The following is an 18,913-nucleotide window of genomic DNA, read 5'->3' as shown; positions in this document are numbered from 1 at the left end:
GCTCACGTTGGCCTTTGGGCACAGCTAGCCTGAAAAACTGCATTTTAAAAGTACGCCAAATGAGATCCCAGTTAAAAAAAAAAAAAAGCTCTGGGTAAGATACACACAACTGAAGATCTGTAACCCTGTTGTTTGGCAGTAGCCAGGTCTGTAGAAATGGTAATGAGAAAAGTGGTCACATGGATATTTATGGACTCTTTGTAAAGACATGTGAAGACAAGTCCTACCTCCAAATGAATAGGAGACAAAAAAGCGTGTAATAATGCAGATGATACTGTCTGCTGGGTTTACTGAGAGGCTGTTAGAAAGACACTCAGAAAAGGCTTTTAAAAATGTTGGGGGATTTTTTTAAAAAGCAATAAAAAATGCAGTCCCAGTGAATACTGTCAGTCCTTACAAGATTTAAAGGAATGGCTGAAACATAAGAAATGGAGAACAGGAGTGAAATGATCGCATTTTATAAGGGATGGTGATCACTGGCAGATTTCCACAGAGATCTTTGCTGGAGTACAGGCTATTCACATCAACAACTTAGGGAAGAGGATGAGCAGTGAGGTGGCAGTTCGTTGACAATACCAAATTCTTCAGGGTAGCAGGGACAACAGCAGACTGAAAAATTTCAGTCCAATTGTGAGAACGTAAGAGCAACTACCTGTGGAGTTAAAAGAGCAGACAAAATTCTGTGTAGGTAACTAGAAAGGGCTGTGCCTGAGGAAGAAAAAAGCAGTCTCAGTTCCACGTGCAACTGAACTCTGAACTGACCATTATCACCCAAGTGTGACATTTTTGTGCAGGGATATGTAGTTCTATGAAAATGTGAGCCAAAAGCTCACTACAGTTTCAAAACAAAGACAATTTTGAAAGTAATCAATTAATAGAATATGGACAGACAACAAACCAAAAATGATGTGAATACCACTTTAAAAAGCTGTGACTATTCTTACTTTTCTTTTCGGCATCCTCTTCTGGATGGTTCCTCCTGTGAGGCATTACTATACAAAAGAGATGCCCAGAGTCGCTGGAGGAAATGCTTAAGCCATTTCCCAGCTCCACAAAGACATTTAACACTGTCACCACATCTCAAGGACATCAGACAAGAAAGTGATAACAAAAGATACTGACCCAAAGCAATAATTTTAATTTTGTTGTGTTATTGTGCCCTTTTGAATTTCATATACAAAGTATTTATTCTTGATTTTTGATACTAAAGGAAAGTGGGAGAAATTGATTTGGGTTTTGTCTCTCTTGACAAGCTGTCAGTCTGCCAGCCCTATTCTAATAATTTTTGCATCTTTTGCTCAGTTACAAACAATGGGATAATACTGCAAAATGCAGACATGTACAATTGTACATGTTTTGTGAAACTAAGTATTCCATGCTATCCACATATAGAGAGACATGTAAGTGGTGTGTTTAAATGCCTCAACTGTTAAAAAAGCATACATCTGACCTCACGTCGTCTTAGCGTGGTAGTTATCCAAGACCAAAAAGCAGAGGAAGCCTGGTTTTCTTGGTTCAGCTGTCCATAGAACAACTTGTCCATTGTATTCTTTGCCCTTGATTTACAGAAGGCTTGCTTTTCTCTGAAAAGTTCTGCAGCAGTGTCAGTTTGTCATTACTCGCACTTCATTTTTCTTGCAGCTGCAGGAGTCCAATACTGACAGGCAACTCATTGAGACCTCTCCAGTTCTTCAAAAGCTTACGGAGTTTGAAGAGGCAATTGGAGTCATCTTCACTCACGTTCGCCTTCTAGCACGTGCGTTCACTCTGAGGACTGTAGGCTTTAACCATCTGACTCTGTGAGTACATAGCAAGAGTCCTCACATAGCTCTGTTGTCCCGTCCGTTATATATCCCAGAGTGCCTTATTTGTAAACAAACTGTGTTATATCTGTTTTCTGGAAGCGAATAGAGCAGCTATGTTCAGAAGCCTCCCTGGCTCAGTATTCCATCTCTGACAATAGTCAGTAGTGGATACCATGGGAAAGACTATAGAAGATATTGGAGACCTATCCCGGTGTTTATCTTGAGTTTTCTGCATCACTGATATTTGCACATCACTCCTGAGGCAGTAGCAAAACATACCTGGAGGTACATTTGGGCAGAGGATGGAAGTAAAATCATGCTTTTTGGTCCAAGTGCAACCCTCTTCTGTTGTAAGCAAAGATATCCCCTGGCCCAGGCACAGCCAGGTCTCAGTCACAGCATCTTCTCTGCTAAACTCAGATTTTATCCGAAGGAAACTACTCTGCTCTGTGGACCTCAGCTGCTCTTCAGCAGCCCACTTTTGCGTGTGTCCCTGCAGGTGCTGGGGGCACTTACAGACCCCCTCACTCCACACCACACTGCTCTGGGCTTAAGTGGTTATTGACCATTGCTCAAGGAAACAGTATCATAGAATCATACAATATGTTGAGTTGAAAGGGACCCGTCAGGATCATCGAGTCCAACTCCTAGCTCTGCACAGGACACCCCAAAAATCACACCATGTACCTGAGAATGTTGTTCAAAGGCTTCTTGAACTCAGACAGGCTTGGTGCTGTGACCACCTCCCTGGGGAACTTTTTCCAGTGCTCAGGCACCCTCTGGGTGAAAAACCTTTTCCTGATCCTAACTAAATCTCCTCTGACTCAGCTTCATGCTGTTTCCTTGAGTCCTGTCGCTGGTCACGAGAGTGAGGAGATCAGTACCTACCCATCTGCTTCCCCTCATGAGGATGTTGTGGACCAGAATGAGGTCTTCTCTCAGTCTCCTCCCTCCAGGCTGAACAGACCAAGTAACCTCAGCCGCCCCTCCAACAGCTTCCCCTCTAGACCCTTCACACAATATTGTTTTGTGCAAAAAACTGCATGCAGTATTCAAGGTGAGGTGGCCCCAGTGCAGAGCAGAGCAGGACAATCACCTCCCTCGACCGGCTGGAAATGCTTTGCCTGATGACCAGGCTGCTCTCCAGCCTCATTCCCTAGTCTATACACACAACCAGGCTTGCCCTGTCCCAAGTGCAGAATCTAGCACTTACCCTTGTTAAACTTCATATCAGTGGTTACCCACTCCAGGATCTTGTGTGAGTTGAAACCCAGATCCTTTTCTTTCTTGTGAATGGACAGACCCTTTTCTCTGTTGAAGTTGTTGCATTCATTTGTTCACTTTCTTACCAGAAGTTTCAGATAGAGACCTTATCCTGTTACAAATTTGATGTCAACTGCTCTTCTCCTTGAATTAGTCCCAGATCTGTGATCTAATGATTGTGTTTGTGTGTATCTATCCTCATCTGCTTTTTGCCTGAAAGTTGGTGTTACAACAGTAATGAGCTGTGTTTTCATCTCACACGATTAACACTGGAAAATTGTCTTAAATGTGTTTAGAAATGAGCAAGGCTCACTTTCAGATCACTCTTTATTTTAATTTGTGTGTGCATGCTGGTTTTGGTTTTTTCCTCCCTGAGTGCTTATTGATTTTGCTGCATCGATGTATCATTTTTCAGAGGCCACAACCAGAGGATGGAATTCCTGGGTGACTCCATAATGCAGTTGGTAGCCACAGAGTATTTATTCATACATTTCCCCGATCATCATGAAGGGCACTTAACGGTGAGATGGCCATCAATCATAAGAGCAAGAGTGGGATGGAGACTGAAATTATGGGAACAACTAGTGAATTATTCTGAGTTTGATTAATAAAAGAAGCCTCAGCAACCGCTGCTCTTAATAAGGCTTTGTTAATTTTAAGTCATGAGCACTGCAGTGAATAAGAAATGGTGATTTATGAGCCCAGTGCAATAATTTCAATAATTTCTGTTCAGTCTGTGAAATGGATCAATAATTTTAATGATGTCAGCGATGAAATTGGGACATAAGACTAGTTCTTGTTTAAAGATGGGTGTCTTAAACCATTTATTTAAATAGGTGTATCACGTGACTTTTTTTTATTCATGACTTCTGGTCTGTTGAACTTGCAACCCAGCAGGGTTATACTTCCTGATAAAAAGTTTATACTATCTGTTTTAGTCTGGTTTTCCTGTTGTCTTCAATCTGGAGCTCCTGTGGTAGCTTCTGAATTTAATGTTACTATTGCTATACTCACCTGTTGTTGATTGCTGTAGTCTTTTAGCCTCTCTTATCTGGGCTCTGAAAACTCAGTTTGGGGATGTTTCAACAATTTACAGGACTTTAAACGTAGCGTAATAGTATATGTAGGTTGATTCATTTAGTACTGCAGCTGAACAGGTGGCTTTGTGAGTAAGAAATTTTCTTGGACTTTCTAAATTTTTTCTTAGTTTAAAAATCTTAATTAGAACAAAAAAAGCAATACATGTGTCAGGAGTGTGAGTCAAGTTTTCTAGTTAAAATTAGGAAGTAGCCTAATTTTAGAGTGGTTTCCTCAGTTCAATAGAGAGATGGCAATACTAGGTCTCTAGCAGGCAATGTGTTATCAAGAATATGATTCTTGGGTCTTTGGGGCTAAAGCTGTTTACAAGAAAGAAAATATGTGCTCTGACTAAAAGTAACTTCAATTTTTCTTCACCACTTCATAAGTTTCAGTTACATATGTATGGATTCAGGAGACAGTGGATATAAAGCCTGGTGGGATTTTTTGCTTTATACATGACTTTAAAGAATTAGTAGTGTTATAGTAAGATAAATCTTGCAAGAACTATTTGGACAGAAGGATATGAAATGTTGCTATTAATGGGTATAAATACTCAGAACAATGATCAGAACATCTTCGTGTTGCTTAATTTAATGACTAGTGAGTTGGCAAGTACAAGTTGTACAGTTTAAGTTTGTAGGTGAAACTACAAAGTTGGAGTGAAATGGATGCTGAAGCAGACAATGCCTAGAATAAAATTTGAAATCTGAGGATGCGCGTGCAGAGAAAAAGAAAATTATCTTAAAATGTTTTTAATTTTGAGGACAAATGAAAGGAGATATGTGAGAAAGGAGACTGATAATGTGGAATCTGAAGAGAAACAGAAAACACTGAGCTCTTTCTCCTATCATCTGGGACCATACTTAAATTTGAGAGAATGGTGAAACATCAGCTGATTGGTGTCTGGTGCATTGAGGGTGATTTTGGCCAAGGATTCCACTTGACTGGAAATGCAGTGGCTTCCCAGAGTGGAGTGATTGCTTGTGGAGACATGTCTGTGAATTAACTATATTTAAGAAAAAGAAAGGAGAACATAGTCTTATCTACATACTTTGAGATAGCCAAATAATGTGCCAAAAAGAAGTTAACATTTTATTGGATGTTGGAAGATACAGCTTCTCTGCTGTTGGCTTATGGGTTCTTCTGGTACAGTCACAGGTAGTAGTATGCTATTTGAAGATGAAAGAATTAAAAAGTTTTTTAAAAATTGCTTTGTAATTACAGTTAAGCTCCAGCTGAGCATCTGTCACATATTACAGCATCTGCAGTGATGCAGGCTGTTTGTTGCCAGAGAGGAGACTAGCTCTAAAAAAACTGCTGGAAAGGCACAGGTACTATGTCTTCTCCATATCTTTAAGGGGAATTGAGTTTCTTGCTGGATCACACTTGTAGAAGAGGCAAATGCTAATACAGAGCAAGTTAATAACCACAGTGCTAAAAGGATAACTGGGTGTTTTTTTCCATCTCTAATTCACTGTGTAGTGTATATGTTGCTCTTTGTTTTATGATACTACTAATCATGATTATGGATCTCATCAAAATAAATACTCTGTAAACACAACAAAAGAAATCCTGTTACAAGAAACAGATTTTTGTCATGGGACACTGCACTTCTGTCTCGTGGGTTACATATGGTGCTTAGGAATTTTGGAAAAAAACAAGTAGAAAACAAGTTTAAGCAGAGGTTAGGGAGGCAGATGATAATCCTATCTACGGTCTGCCTAGTTTATGAAGATCAAGTCGTGGGTATCTGCTTCATACATCATTGCCAAACAAATTATGAACATACTGTTCTTTATTTATCTGTTGTGAGAGATGAAGTATCAAGTACAGCAAATAAATCTTGATTTTTCATAAGCTCAGTCGACAGGTTGGAGCCAGGTAGAATATAAGTTGAATCTAATAAGATGAGCAAATGTGATATGGAAGACAAAGAGAGAAAAAATGTGTATGCAGAGTCTCAACTCTAGATTACACATAAACAGTGGAAAAGAAAGACATTCTTTACTTCTCAACCCCCTCCTGTAATACCTCTAACTTCTTAAATTAATGCTGTTTCATTTAAAGCAAAGAAGCAAACAAACAAAGCTCACCTTGCCAGGGGTTCAGAAAATTGTATAAACCCCAAAAATTCCAAAACACTCTTTTAAGCTGTTTGGGATTATATCTTTGGCAGAGCTTTATGTTTAAGCAATCTGCCTACAGCCAAGGTTAAGCATTTTGGGGCACCCTGCTAGAGAACCAGGCATCCCTGACATTTTCATACATTGAAAATGTTACAGGCGATCCTTGTGAGGGATGCATTGGCTCAGCTGTACTGCCTTTGGTAGAGCAAATAGTACATGCAGCGCTGTCTTGCTTCGATGTGTATTTGTTTTAATTGCTGCCTATTTATTTCTTATTTGGTGGACACTGGGGACTGCTCCATAGACTCCAGAATATTGTTTACTTACACTTTATGTGGAAAAATGTATATAACTGTGCATTACTTAAACTAGAAAACTGCATATTAGCTGAAAAAGTACAAGACTCCTGAAGATATGCTATATAATTGTAAAGAAGCTCACAAGCAGGCATTTTAAATGCAGGACATATATCCAGAAGTAGTGTGTTCATAGAATAAATAAAGATTGGTAAGAAGAATTGAAACAGAAGGAAAAATTGGCAGTAGAAAGAATGACCGTGTGTGTGTTAATGTAAATCACTTGAGGTGTCCTGAAACAAAATGTCAATAAACTGAGAAAAGTGACTGACTGTAAGGATAAAAGTAACTTTTTCTCCCCAGCTCTCCCTACCTTTCATAGTTTGCTATTTGTAATTGTTACCATTGAATGAAACTTCTTTCTGTTTCAGCTGTTGAGAAGTTCTTTGGTGAACAACAGGACACAGGCCAAGGTGGCAGAAGAGCTGGGTATGCAAGAATTTGCCATCACTAATGACAAGACAAAAAGACCTGTAACTCTTCGAACTAAGACTTTGGCTGATCTCTTGGAGTGTGAGTTAATTTGGTTATAACAACTTAGTGACTTCCTTTTCCTTGGGGCTTAAGAAAGCCATTAGAAATCACCCAAACCACTATTAAAAATGTGTGTTCACATTCTCATGTGAATTATGCCTATACCTCTGAAAGCCAGCTTTTTGAACACTAGCATAGTTTTTTCAAGTCTGTATGAAAGCATGAAAGAGGCATAATTGCAGATAGAAAGCTGAAAACTTAGAAACTGAGGGATCACGGTGACCAGGTCAAAAGAATGTCTTGAAAATTAAAGTTTGTAATCTGAGTTGAGCTATTTAGCAGTTTCATTGTTTAATTAATATGTTCTTGTCAGTGTTGGAAGACAAAGTAGTTCATTCAGCAGGTGAATATTGCTGTGGTTCATTTGTCTGCGTTTTGGGAGGTTTTAAAACAATCATTCCACAAGAGGGAAGGCTATGTGGAAATTAAATTCTTTTTAGTCCATTTTTTGAAGTTTGTGCTACCTTCTTTCTAAAGGAAGTGGAAACAGTGATAAATATTCTGCTAAGAAAGTTAATCCCTATCTTGTATATTTTGATATGTTTTGCGATGCATTCAGACCACTTGGCTTTTGCCAAATCCTCTAAGCAAATGGAAATAGCACACAAACAGGAGTGATTTATATCTAGATTTTTTAATGGTACCCAACAGAGATTTATTTGTAAGTATCCATGGTCTGCTGGTTAAAATGTGAGATTAGGAGCTGAGTGTTGTTTCTAGCACTTTAAATGACTGGGTGGATTTGAGTAAATCACTTAATCTCTTGGTCAACTTGATTTTTTCCTGAGTATGCAGGTTAATACCCTCATCGGATCACTGCTGTGAAACATAATTGAATATGGCTTTAAAGTACTCAGAGATACTTGTTTCTGAAAGTGCAAGCCTCTAATGTTCTCCTTAGATGAGTGACAGTACCTTTTCCCCCCCCAGCCTTTATTGCTGCCCTGTACATTGATAAAGACTTGGAATATGTTCACACTTTCATGAACGTGTGCTTTTTTCCACGGCTAAAGGTAAGATCAGTCAGATTCCTACTTTTCTGCCACTATGTTTTAACACATTATTGCATTTGAGACTCTTACCACAATCTCTCAATCGTAAAACATCTCTGCGAACTTCTTACAGGAGTTTATTTTAAATCAAGATTGGAATGATCCTAAATCTCAGCTTCAACAGTGCTGCTTGACTCTCAGGACAGAAGGAAAAGAGCCAGACATTCCTCTTTACAAGTAAGAGCAGGCATCTTATGGATACCAGCTAATTATAAGTCTTGTATATGGAGGAAGATGTCATCAGTCACCCTACATTTTTCCCGTAGTTTGGGTTTATTGTAGTTATCCAAGCCCTCTAGTCTCTGTCTGAAGATGGAAATTGTTGAACCAGTGTTTTCTAGGCTTTAGGTGTTTTAAGCCATTACAAGGAAGAATTAGTAAGCATTTTACGTTCTACAGTTTCTAATCCACAGTCAGGCACTGAAGGGCAACACAGATTTTGGACATTTTTGCTGTGCAATCCATCCCACATATGTTCTCCTGTTCAGTAATAGAGCTCAGAGCAGTGAACCTTTTAACTTGTACATCTCAGTTAGATGCCTGAAGCTGGATGGGATGGATCTCCATTCTCTCTTTCAGTTGTAAAACAGTGTAATAGCTGCTTCAAAGAGACAATAATAAACCTAAAATCGTGTATGGCATCCATATCCATTCAATTAATGTAGAATGGGTGCAATGTTAGCCGCCAAAAGAAGAGATAAAGGCTATCCGTAAAGTTCAAAGTTTGTATTGTTGTGATTATTATATTAAAAAGATAGGAAGAATGATAGTCTAAGTGTATTTGTCACATTTACTGAAGTAAGGTTTTCAGTGAAATGTAGCAGTTCAGTTATAGTGACAAACAGTGCACTTCAGAAGTGCTGTTGCTTTAATACTACAACCATTGCCCGGCAGATCTGACTCCTCAGTGTCTCTCTATGAGGGTTCTTTGAGTGAGGGACATGAATGCAATAAAAACAACACCCGATTTTTGTAAAAACCACCTAGTATCAAGTACCAAATCTTTGTTTTGTTTTGCCATGATGATAAATTGATTTTTATAGTACAGCTTAGACCTAGTAATACACTGTTATTCCTATTATCTTGTTAAATTCCTTTTCTTCTTATCTGTTTCACTGTAGTCAGTACTATTGGTTTTAAATTCAGGGTGGGTTTTATTTGCTCTTGTCACAGTGTACAGAAAATAGATAGAGTACTTTATTTAGATACTTTAAAAATTGTTGTGAAATTCGTGCTCCATCTAAAGAGAAACAAGGTAGTAGCCAGAACTCGATCTGAAAGTGGGGAGAGATTTTGGACAGCAGGAAGAAACTGCAAAAGAAGCAATTCATTGCACATCTAGGGGATTATCTTTTCCTCTTTAGATGGTTGTTGATGCATGTTCTAGACTTTAGCTCAAATGGAAAGTTTGTTTTGTGACTAACTTTTCAAAGCTGAATGAAAATTTCTTTGTACTGTGATAATTCAGTGTGTAGGGAGCTACCATGTCCAATATAAAGGCCTTGTAAAACCTTGCTAACTGCAAAACTCTTAGTAACTAAAATTTTAGTGCACACGTAATCATATTGGTGTGTTTATTTGCAGTTGCACAGCTACACAAGTCTTTTCACTGTTTTTAAAGACATCGTGTTATAAGTTTGCATTTTTGCTTATAGGTTAAATTAAGTTTTAATTTTCATATGGTGCTCCTTATTCCAGGGAGGAATAAATGTGATTGATATAAATACCATTCTGGTAATCTATACAGGCATCCTTCAACCCTTGCTCTACATTTTGCACAATTGAACTATATATATTGACCAGACTGAAAGTTTGGTGATGTTTTGCCACAAACAGATTATGGTTTTTAATACTTCCTGCTTTAATAAAATATTTCTTCTTTCAGGACTTTGCAGACAGTGGGACCTTCTCATGCCAGGACATACACAGTAGCTGTGTACTTCAAAGGGGAAAGAATAGGATGCGGTAAAGGTCCAAGGTATAGTGAAAAATTAATCACATGGTATTAGAGTGTGGTGGTATACAAAATGACTAGCCATGGAGATGACAAGTGTGTGGTTTGCCTTAGAAAAGGAAAGCTGTAGAGCCTTCTTCAAACTTTTCTGCTTCAGGAATACCTGAAGGGTTCAATGTCTGTAATGTCTGTATAATTTTGAGTCTTAAGCTTTTTTTTTTTTTTTTGGGAACTTGCCTTCAAGGTGGCTAGCAATGCTAGCCGATTCATGGCTCTCAGACTAGAAATTGCAGAGCAGCTTCCAGGAAACAGTGGCTACCTTTGGATTTGCTACTGGATTACTGTGCAGCTTATGCTGGCAATTTAAGTGCAACACTATCATGGATATTTTTTTTATGTTATTACTTCTAGGCATTTTGGAATGGTTTTAAGTGTGCAAAGATTTCAACCATGAGCCTCAAAGACCTCGCGTTATTTTCTGCTACCAAATCTGGTGGTGGTTGTTATAAAAATATCACTGGCTTTTTAGCATTCACACATCTGTGATTTTTTCCCTTTTTTTCTCTCAATTATAAAAGTAAACGCTTTAGTGAAGAATGGACTAGAATATTTTGTTAGTGTTATTGATCTAAGTTTAAAAAACATTCTAACTGGATTGTAGTACTGTTTCTCACATATTTATGGAAAGGCTGATATATCATACACTCTGGAAATTACTAGCTGCTGGTTATCCACTGAGTTTCATTACAAGAGTAGCTAGTGTTCCACCTTGTCAGAAACTTTAGTTAATTCTATACAGCTTAGATCTCATGTAACATGTTTTTGTTTGGCTTTCGCAGTATTCAGCAAGCAGAAATGGGAGCTGCAATGGATGCACTTGAAAAATGTAAGATATTTGGATAGCAAAGAAAATAATTTATAATTTACTTTGTCATTCTTTAGTGAGGCAAGGTGCAGGTTTTGTGGGGGATAAGTTTTGAACAGAACACATATGCTAAATACTGACAGCTTCTAAGCACTAGGTTTCCCTTTTAGTACTTTCAAGACAGTTTTGTAGCAGTTGAAGTTAATACGATACCAACAGGTACTTGTTAAAGAGAATTGCTCAACTAGAGAAGATAAAGAGAGCTGATCAACTCTAGAGGATGCAACTTTGAGGGAACCCTCTGCAGTGAAGATTCATAGAGATTTTTTGTGCTTAAGTATGCAGCGGAAAAAGACTGCATAGTCCCAGACACTGTGGTTGTCTCACCCTTTAATTTAGAGGAGGAGGAAAATACTACTTTAGAAAATAAAATTTGATCTCAGGTTATCAGTTGACTAGGTTAAAATCTAACAGGCAGATTCTCAACCAATTTAAATTGATATTTATCCATGAACAAGGGGTAATATCAGCTAAAGATCCAGGGATCTGTGTATACATCTCTCTAAATTCTGCGCTGGATAGCCAACATGGGAGCAGTCTTTCATTGAAATGGAGTCTCAGATATGAATGTATGTAAGATTCTTGTATGAATTAACTTTGGTCAGGTGGGTTAAAGTGCCAGGTGTGGATGTGCTGTAAGTGAATAGATTACAAGCATTTTGTGCAGCAGAAACTCTCTATTGAGAGGAATATGGAGAGGCCATTTTTTGCATTTGATTCAAAGGAAAGACATGCAGTTCCTCAGATGCCAGAGGCTTTTAATCTGTTATTTCTGCATCTGGAAATTCAAGGGCTTAAAAATTTCAGAAAACAATGAATCTGTGTAATTTAGAAATGTTTTTATATACATCTGCTAAGCATATACTTCTCACCATCAGTAAATTTGACAAATAGAATGACTGAAGAAATGAAGGATACTTGGATAGCTGAAGATCTAATACAATATGTAAGACTGAATGAAAAATAAATTAATTTTAAATGGTTTGCAGACATACAAAAGGTTCACTCGCTGCATATAATAATAATGGCCCATCTTCACGAACGAAGATTTGGGGAAAGGTCTTTTACCTTTCCAGCCTGCGCAATGGATTTTTTAGGTGAGACACAGCCTGCGCTGAACTGAGCCCACCCTTTAATCCTAAGGTTCATCTGCCGGGGCCAAGCAAGCTTGGACAATGGCAGTGAGGTCCTCAGGACGTAGGTTTGTTTAGAGTGTCCTTCTCATAGATGGATGGCCACACAGGGCTAACGACCTCCATCAGGCCAGGAGACCGGGATTTGAACCCGTGGTCGCAGCAGTGAAAGTCCTGCACGCTAACCACTAGGCCACCCCTAGGGGTGGAGGTTATACAACCTTTAGGGGCACCTGTTCTGTTTTGTATATGTTTGTGGAATAGAGGTTTTTTTTGTTTGATTTGGTTTGTTTGTTGGGTTTTTTAATGCATAAGTAGTTAACTTCAAGTAGTTTTCATATACTTTTTTTATATATGATAGCTATGATGAATTTATTACATGAATTTCCTTCTTACCATCCTAAACAGATTAGAACAAACAGGTTGCTACCGAGCTGAGTTCTTCAGAGTTCTTAAATAATCATGTTACAGGCGCAGTGATGGAAATCTGATTTTCATTTTATGGTGCACGTGAGCAACAAAATATCCCAGAACTCCATTAAACAAAGCACTAGTATTTTTAAAGCAACAGCAATTGAAAAACAATTTTATTTAGATTGCTTTCTGGTTTAAATAAATATACCCTCCTAAGCCCAAGTTGCAAATAACCGATGAATAAACCTTTTATTCCTGTAGTATATATAATAAAAGGCACAAATTTCACTGACCAGTAAAACAAAGCAGTAGAAAGTTATTCTGCTCTACAGCAAACTTCTGCAGTTTATGTGGCTTCTGCACCATATTCTCCACCTGAACAAATCTGTGCTGCCTGGGACCCAAAAAAAGGAGTAAAAAGCTTGGTGCCAAGGTACTCTTCCCTGAGGAGCCTCAGCTGAATTCTTTCTCCATAGCCAACTAGAGAGAGAGAGAGCAGTCCTTTGCCAATGCATCTGCCAAATTTGTTTATGGCTTTAAAGGTCAGTGTAGTAACCTTTTGCATTCATCTCAGACACAGATAGGTAGCCAGCGCTGATCCGAGAACTCTGTGTGATCCCAGCAGGATTTACCAGCTACTGCAGCCTGTCACATCCTGTGTCACCTCTTTGCTTTCTGACTTGCTGGAGGGTGCAGGTCTCTGCAGCACAGACACATATGAATGTCAGCACCCTGGTCATGCAGAAAACATCATATTCTGTGAGCAGTGCACTAAATTTAGAGCAATTCTGTTGAATTACATAAGCTGTTTTTACAGTCCTGGTTCTAACATGTACATACATAGCAGCCAATTGACAAAATGCCTGAAAGCAGAAGCATCCACCTCCCCAGCTATTCCTCTATCACCTCAGCCTTGTCCAGTCTGTTCTAGCCAGTCTTCACTCATCCCTGCTCTTCAATTATGCTAAGGCTGTCTTCTGGTACACAGCCAAATACTAACTTTTTCAGGAACAGATTTTACTGCATTCCATCTTGCTGCACTATTACTTTCCCATTAGGATCCCTGCCATAATGTGGGGCATCAAGTCGATTCTGTGTGGTCTAAAATAATAATAAAAATAATAGAAACATCTGTACAATGCTTGGAACTGGTGGCTCATACTTTTTGGAGAGAGAACAAGACAAAAACCTCTGACAGCATTGACAGTAGTTTCACATTTGTTTTTCAGTATTGACCACCTGTTGCTAAGGGAACAGAATGTAAAATCCAGGTAATACCTGGCTATGTTGCTATACCAGGATTTTATATTTTATTTTTGTGAGTGTATTAGATTTGGCAGTGCTTTGTAGCCAGGGAAACAGATGTAAAGAAATCATAAAGAAACCAAAGTCCTATGACACAGTCTTGGTTTACTATGTATTATTAGAAATAAATGAGTGAAAATGGTAATAACATTATTCTCCCTTGCCTCTAATCTCATCAAAGTTAAAAAAGAAAAAGAGCTGAGACTTTCTGTGTTACCAGTTTGTTTATTAATGTAAAATATTTCTCCATGTATCAGATAACTTTCCCCAGATGGCCCATCAGAAACGGTTCATTGAACGGAAGTACAGACAAGAGTTGAAAGAATTGAGGTGGGAAAGAGAGCATCAAGAGAGAGAGCCAGAGGAGACTGAAGAAGCAAGGAAATAAAAGGAGGGCACAGCAGCAGTGGCATATTTACTTACTTAGTAACTCTGACTGTGGCCTATGGAGACCTAACCTACTTTCTTGCAGATGGTGAATGAAGACTGCCTGTTGATATCAAAAGAAAAGTGTAATCTCTTCTTTAAAAAATGTGTGCACATATAGTGTTTCTTTAGTTTGGTTTTAAGTTTGGCCTTTTAATAAGATTTAGTTTTAAATCTTTTTAATTTTTATGAAAAGTTGTTGGATTATTTTTATTATTTTTACTGTGTTGTATGAAGTAATAAAGTATTAATTTCAAAATCTTTTAGGAGGAAAAGCTGTTTAACAGTTGTCTCCTATGTCCAAGTGCTGTTTTGTCAGTGACCAACAAAGTTATTGCATGAATTCTGCTGTGGAGGAGGAAAGTCATATGAGAAACTAATTCAGCTGAGCACTTAAGCATGTACGTAACTTAGGTTTTGCAGCTAAATTTACTGCTTGATTCTGCTAAATCAGACCTGTAAACTTCAGGTCCTTTTACAGAAAATGGTACAGTACTTTAAGCAAAAGAGATAGTTTTGCTTTAAACAGTGGATTCCACATCTGGAATCCACTGGAATGTGAGACAGGTGTGTGTGTAAGCCTGAGGGTTTTTGTTTTTAAATCAGTGTCATAAAACTTGAAGAAAAAGATAATTGTGAAGCAAGAGAATGGCAATTGTTTTTGCAGAGAATGTACTGAGTTTACATTTACAATTTTAATTTCTTTCTTGGCTTCTCGCTCTATGAGGCTGCTGTCTACTTTAATGGATTAATTTGTCGAGAAGATACCAGTATGACCATAACTGTGAAATAGTGTATTAGAAACTCTTTACAGGTGCTGTTCCAGATAGGTTCATTGAAAATGGTTTTTATTAAAAGGAGGACAGAATTTGTCCCCAAAGTGTAGTTCAAAGGTGGTGTACAGTTTTAAGTCGCACAGTTTCCTTGAATTTTTGGTGTCTGTGGCTTGTATTAGACAGATGTTTCTTCTATAAAAGCTGAGTGGCACCAGAAATTAAAATCCATTATCTGTTGGTGGTTTTTCCCACTCATTACCAGCTTCACTGTAGCTGTTGGTGCATTGTTTTTACTTTAAATTTACCTGCTTCAAGCCATTCATTTCCATTATGCTGGGTTCTCAGTTAAAACAGTCCCTTAGTACATATTGTGTAGTCATTTTTTATCTTTCTTTTCTGGTAACTGAAACAGATACAATCCTTATTTTCCTTAGCTGCATTTTCTTCCTGCTTCAGATCCTTTTTGGCAAGTCATTTATGCATCTTTTCTGGTGTAACATAGAATTACGTGTTAAGATACTGAGCAGTTTTATGAGCATGGATGCACGAGTCTGGCCCAAAGAATTCAAAGGGATTCATGGAAGAAAACTTTTGCCCAACGTCCACACTACGCCAAGCAACTAATTTGGCAATTGTCTGAAGCATGTTTCTGTAGGTGTGTGATGGCTATCCACAAAAGCACTTTGTTGCAGGTGCCAAAGTAGACACAAATGAAGCTGAAAAATTCAGACTACCCAAATATCTTCCCAAAGTTTCACTTCTGAGCTAATCAGTGTGTATTTTAATACGCACATTTTTGTACACATGCAATGTGAGATGCACTTAAATGTGGAGGGGAATTTAAAACCTGAGCCCGCAGCACTACCTCAATTCTCCCAACTTCTGTGATTGCCTTTTCTTGATGGATTGGTGCTTTAAATCCATTTCAGAGGATGAGAGAAAAAAAAAAAAATAAACACATTCTGTAATTTAGGGAGTGATAATAAACCATTAAAACATAAAAGAAGAGATAAAAACAATGAGATGAAGGCAAAGAACTGCTCTCTGCTGAATGCTGCTGCCATTTGACTTTTGAGAAGTGATTGTAACTTCTTATAGCTTCAGTCTGTAAATAAAAAGCTAAAATGCCTCTCACTAGTAGCAAGCTTGAAAAGCAACAGCAACTCCCCTGTCCTTAAGTCTTTTGTATTTCAAGTGCTTTTGTAAAATCACCCATCTGCTTCTAGCGGTGGAAATGGTGTGGTGATGAGGGTTAAATGTAACTGTGTATACCATTATTATATTTTTCCTTCTTACCTGTGACCAGTTTTATGTATTTAATGAGTAGAAAGTGCACTGACTTCATTTTCGGGTGTATGGTTTCTTAGCAAATGCCTCCTCTCAGCATATCTGATATCACCAAAGTACCCCAGTGGAATTCTCAGCTCATAGTTTAACATTAATTTGTCCTATACAACATTTCACTTTTCAGCTGTAAGAAGACTGTAAGCTTATTCATAAACATTTTCATAAAAATAGATTGAATTTATCAGATAGGCTCTTTGAGGGGAGGAACCCAGAACTGTTCTTTTTTTCTTCTTTGACCCAGAAATTGCCTGAAAAAAATGAACTTTTAAAACAATTTCTGCATTCCAGTTACTGCAGTTAATGAATTTTAGGACTTCTTCAAAATATGGATGATAACCATGTTTTCAACAAGCAGGCTATCTTCCCTTTTTTCATTGTATAAGCGTAGACTAGGAAAATTGTCCGAAGCAATTTTGTTCTCCTTGTCTTGAGGACAGAAAACACAAGATAAAAAAATTCATATTCCTTTTGTTTGTGTTAAAACTGCACTGTCTTTCTGTGTATGCACTGTCTTTCTGCGTATGCACTGTCTAAAAACAGTGGCTGTGAATGTTTCTGTGAATTTCGGGAGATGCATAGATTGTGTAATGTGAGCACAGTCCTTTATAACAAACACCAAGGAGAGGAAGCCTCTGTAAGTTGCCTTTGATAAAAATTATTATTTTTCTCATGTTAATCAGTGGGACAGCTGTAGCTTTTAACTAGGCAACTTCGGCTGCTTTTTTATAAATGTGAAGGGCTTTCTGGTTTACTGATAAAGTCAGGTTCTTTTTTGTTTGCTCCAGAGCCTGATCTGTTCTGATCTAGAGGTTCTCATGCCAGATGCATTGACTTGGTTTGGGTACAAGTAGATGAATGGAGAACAAGACTGAGAGCTGCATAAATCCAACAGATCCTGTGAAAGCACTTTTTTTTTTCTATTTTATTTTTAATGTGAATATGTACAGAGCATTTAATAGAATTGTAGCTGATTTGATTAGGGATTTTAATTGAATTTACATAAAGTTCATTATTGTTCTTTGTAGACCCTAAGTTTGCTTTGTAAGATTTCAGTTTTTGGAGGATTATTTAACAGCGATACTTAGAGAACCTTGGTCTCTAAGATTGTTGTAAACATCGTTGCTAATAAAGTTTCCCAGGAAAGACTTCAGGCATAGTTGTTACTTGCTAAAACAATTTGGAAAGATCAAAAGGCAAATCCTGATCATCTGTCTCCCTACTTCAAAGACTCTGATTATACAGGCTGCATATTTAAATGAAGTAAGCGGTTCACTTGTGAAAAGTTTGTTTGGTGGAAGTTTGTAAAGCCCTGTAAGAGCTTAGGGAGTTGATCATCTATATCATTTACCATTGCGTTGTCTTTGATGAGGATGGCGCTGCAACAGAAATTTCTGTGACCCATAAATCCTACCCTGCTTCTCCCCCTTTCTATCCAACCCTACACTTCACAGATTCACATTCTTTCTCAAACCCTAAGATTAAATAGGTTAGATGCTCCAGCTATGCATATTTCCCTATCCATCAGGGAGCAGGTTTACCTTAGAGGCCCTTTTCTTCACCTGCCTGCTGCAGGTAACAAAGGGAGCACCAAATTACACCGAAAATCTTGCTGACTAGGTATATTTCTCTTTTTCTAAATCCTCACTGCATTTCTCAAAAGGATTTCAAAGTCTTTCATGAATAAGGGTATAAGTCATATACTTGTGACTTACAGTACAATCATACCTGAATGCCTCAAGCTCTTCACAGCACCTTTGTGGAGGGAATAAGGTACTGTTTATTCAATTGCTCAGGGATGAAAACTAGGATGAAATATTCCCTTGGGTCCAGGCCTCACGGTATCTGTAGTAGAGCAACGATATCTCATCCAGTGGGTGCCTTAGTCTGTGTCTTTAGTATCTTCTTTGCAGGTCTGCTGTGTTTCTCTTGACATGCCTTGGAAGGTCTGTGAGGGAGAAAAAAGAACTTGGCTGTGCAGGCACTGTCACCCTCATCCCCTTTTGCTGTGGAAGATTGGAAAACAATGATCAAGATCTGTAGAACTGGTGACTCTCCTATGAGAAGCCAGAGCCCAAACAGTGGGTTGCTTGTACACCTTTTTAGAAAAAGTAAATAAATAAATAAAACCTTCTGCTTAGAGCAGACTTTTCAAAAGTAGTCCATTAGCAAAGGACAGAGTCTTGAGCTGACAAATTTTGAACTTTCACTGGAGGCAGAAGCAGCTCGTACATCAGTGGTCCAGAAATGATGCAGCAGTGATGGGTAAGTGTTTGTCACTGGAGGTAGCTTGTTACTTATTTAAGGATGGAGATGGTGGTCATGGGAGCCCATGGGACCCCACTGATGCAAGCTCAGCCAACATTTCTGAAAAAAACAAAGTTACTTCCCTACAGATTTCCTCCTGTCATTACTTCAGT

At 38.2% G+C, this 18,913-nt stretch overlaps 1 protein-coding gene across 2 annotated transcripts in view; it reads left to right on the top strand.

The window, feature by feature from the left end:
• The window catches only part of DROSHA (drosha ribonuclease III), a 71,624-nt gene extending 53,982 nt beyond the window's left edge, over positions 1–17,642 (top strand). For both annotated transcript variants that reach the window (XM_027682060.1, XM_027682070.1), the window contains 8 exons: positions 1,642–1,799; positions 3,484–3,589; positions 7,002–7,143; positions 8,095–8,177; positions 8,290–8,393; positions 10,102–10,194; positions 11,010–11,056; positions 14,205–17,642. In XM_027682060.1, the coding sequence (XP_027537861.1) occupies positions 1,642–1,799; positions 3,484–3,589; positions 7,002–7,143; positions 8,095–8,177; positions 8,290–8,393; positions 10,102–10,194; positions 11,010–11,056; positions 14,205–14,335 (864 nt within the window). In that variant the 3' untranslated portion in view covers positions 14,336–17,642. The remainder of the gene's footprint in view (positions 1–1,641; positions 1,800–3,483; positions 3,590–7,001; positions 7,144–8,094; positions 8,178–8,289; positions 8,394–10,101; positions 10,195–11,009; positions 11,057–14,204) is intronic.
• The last annotated feature ends 1,271 nt before the right edge of the window (positions 17,643–18,913 follow it).

This window comes from Neopelma chrysocephalum, unplaced genomic scaffold, assembly GCF_003984885.1.
Source record: "Neopelma chrysocephalum unplaced genomic scaffold, ASM398488v2 Primary Assembly neopelma1_22b, whole genome shotgun sequence".
Lineage (NCBI taxonomy): Eukaryota > Metazoa > Chordata > Aves > Passeriformes > Pipridae > Neopelma > Neopelma chrysocephalum.
Note: the sequence above shows the minus strand (reverse complement) of the source record. Positions and strands in the feature narration are given on the sequence as shown.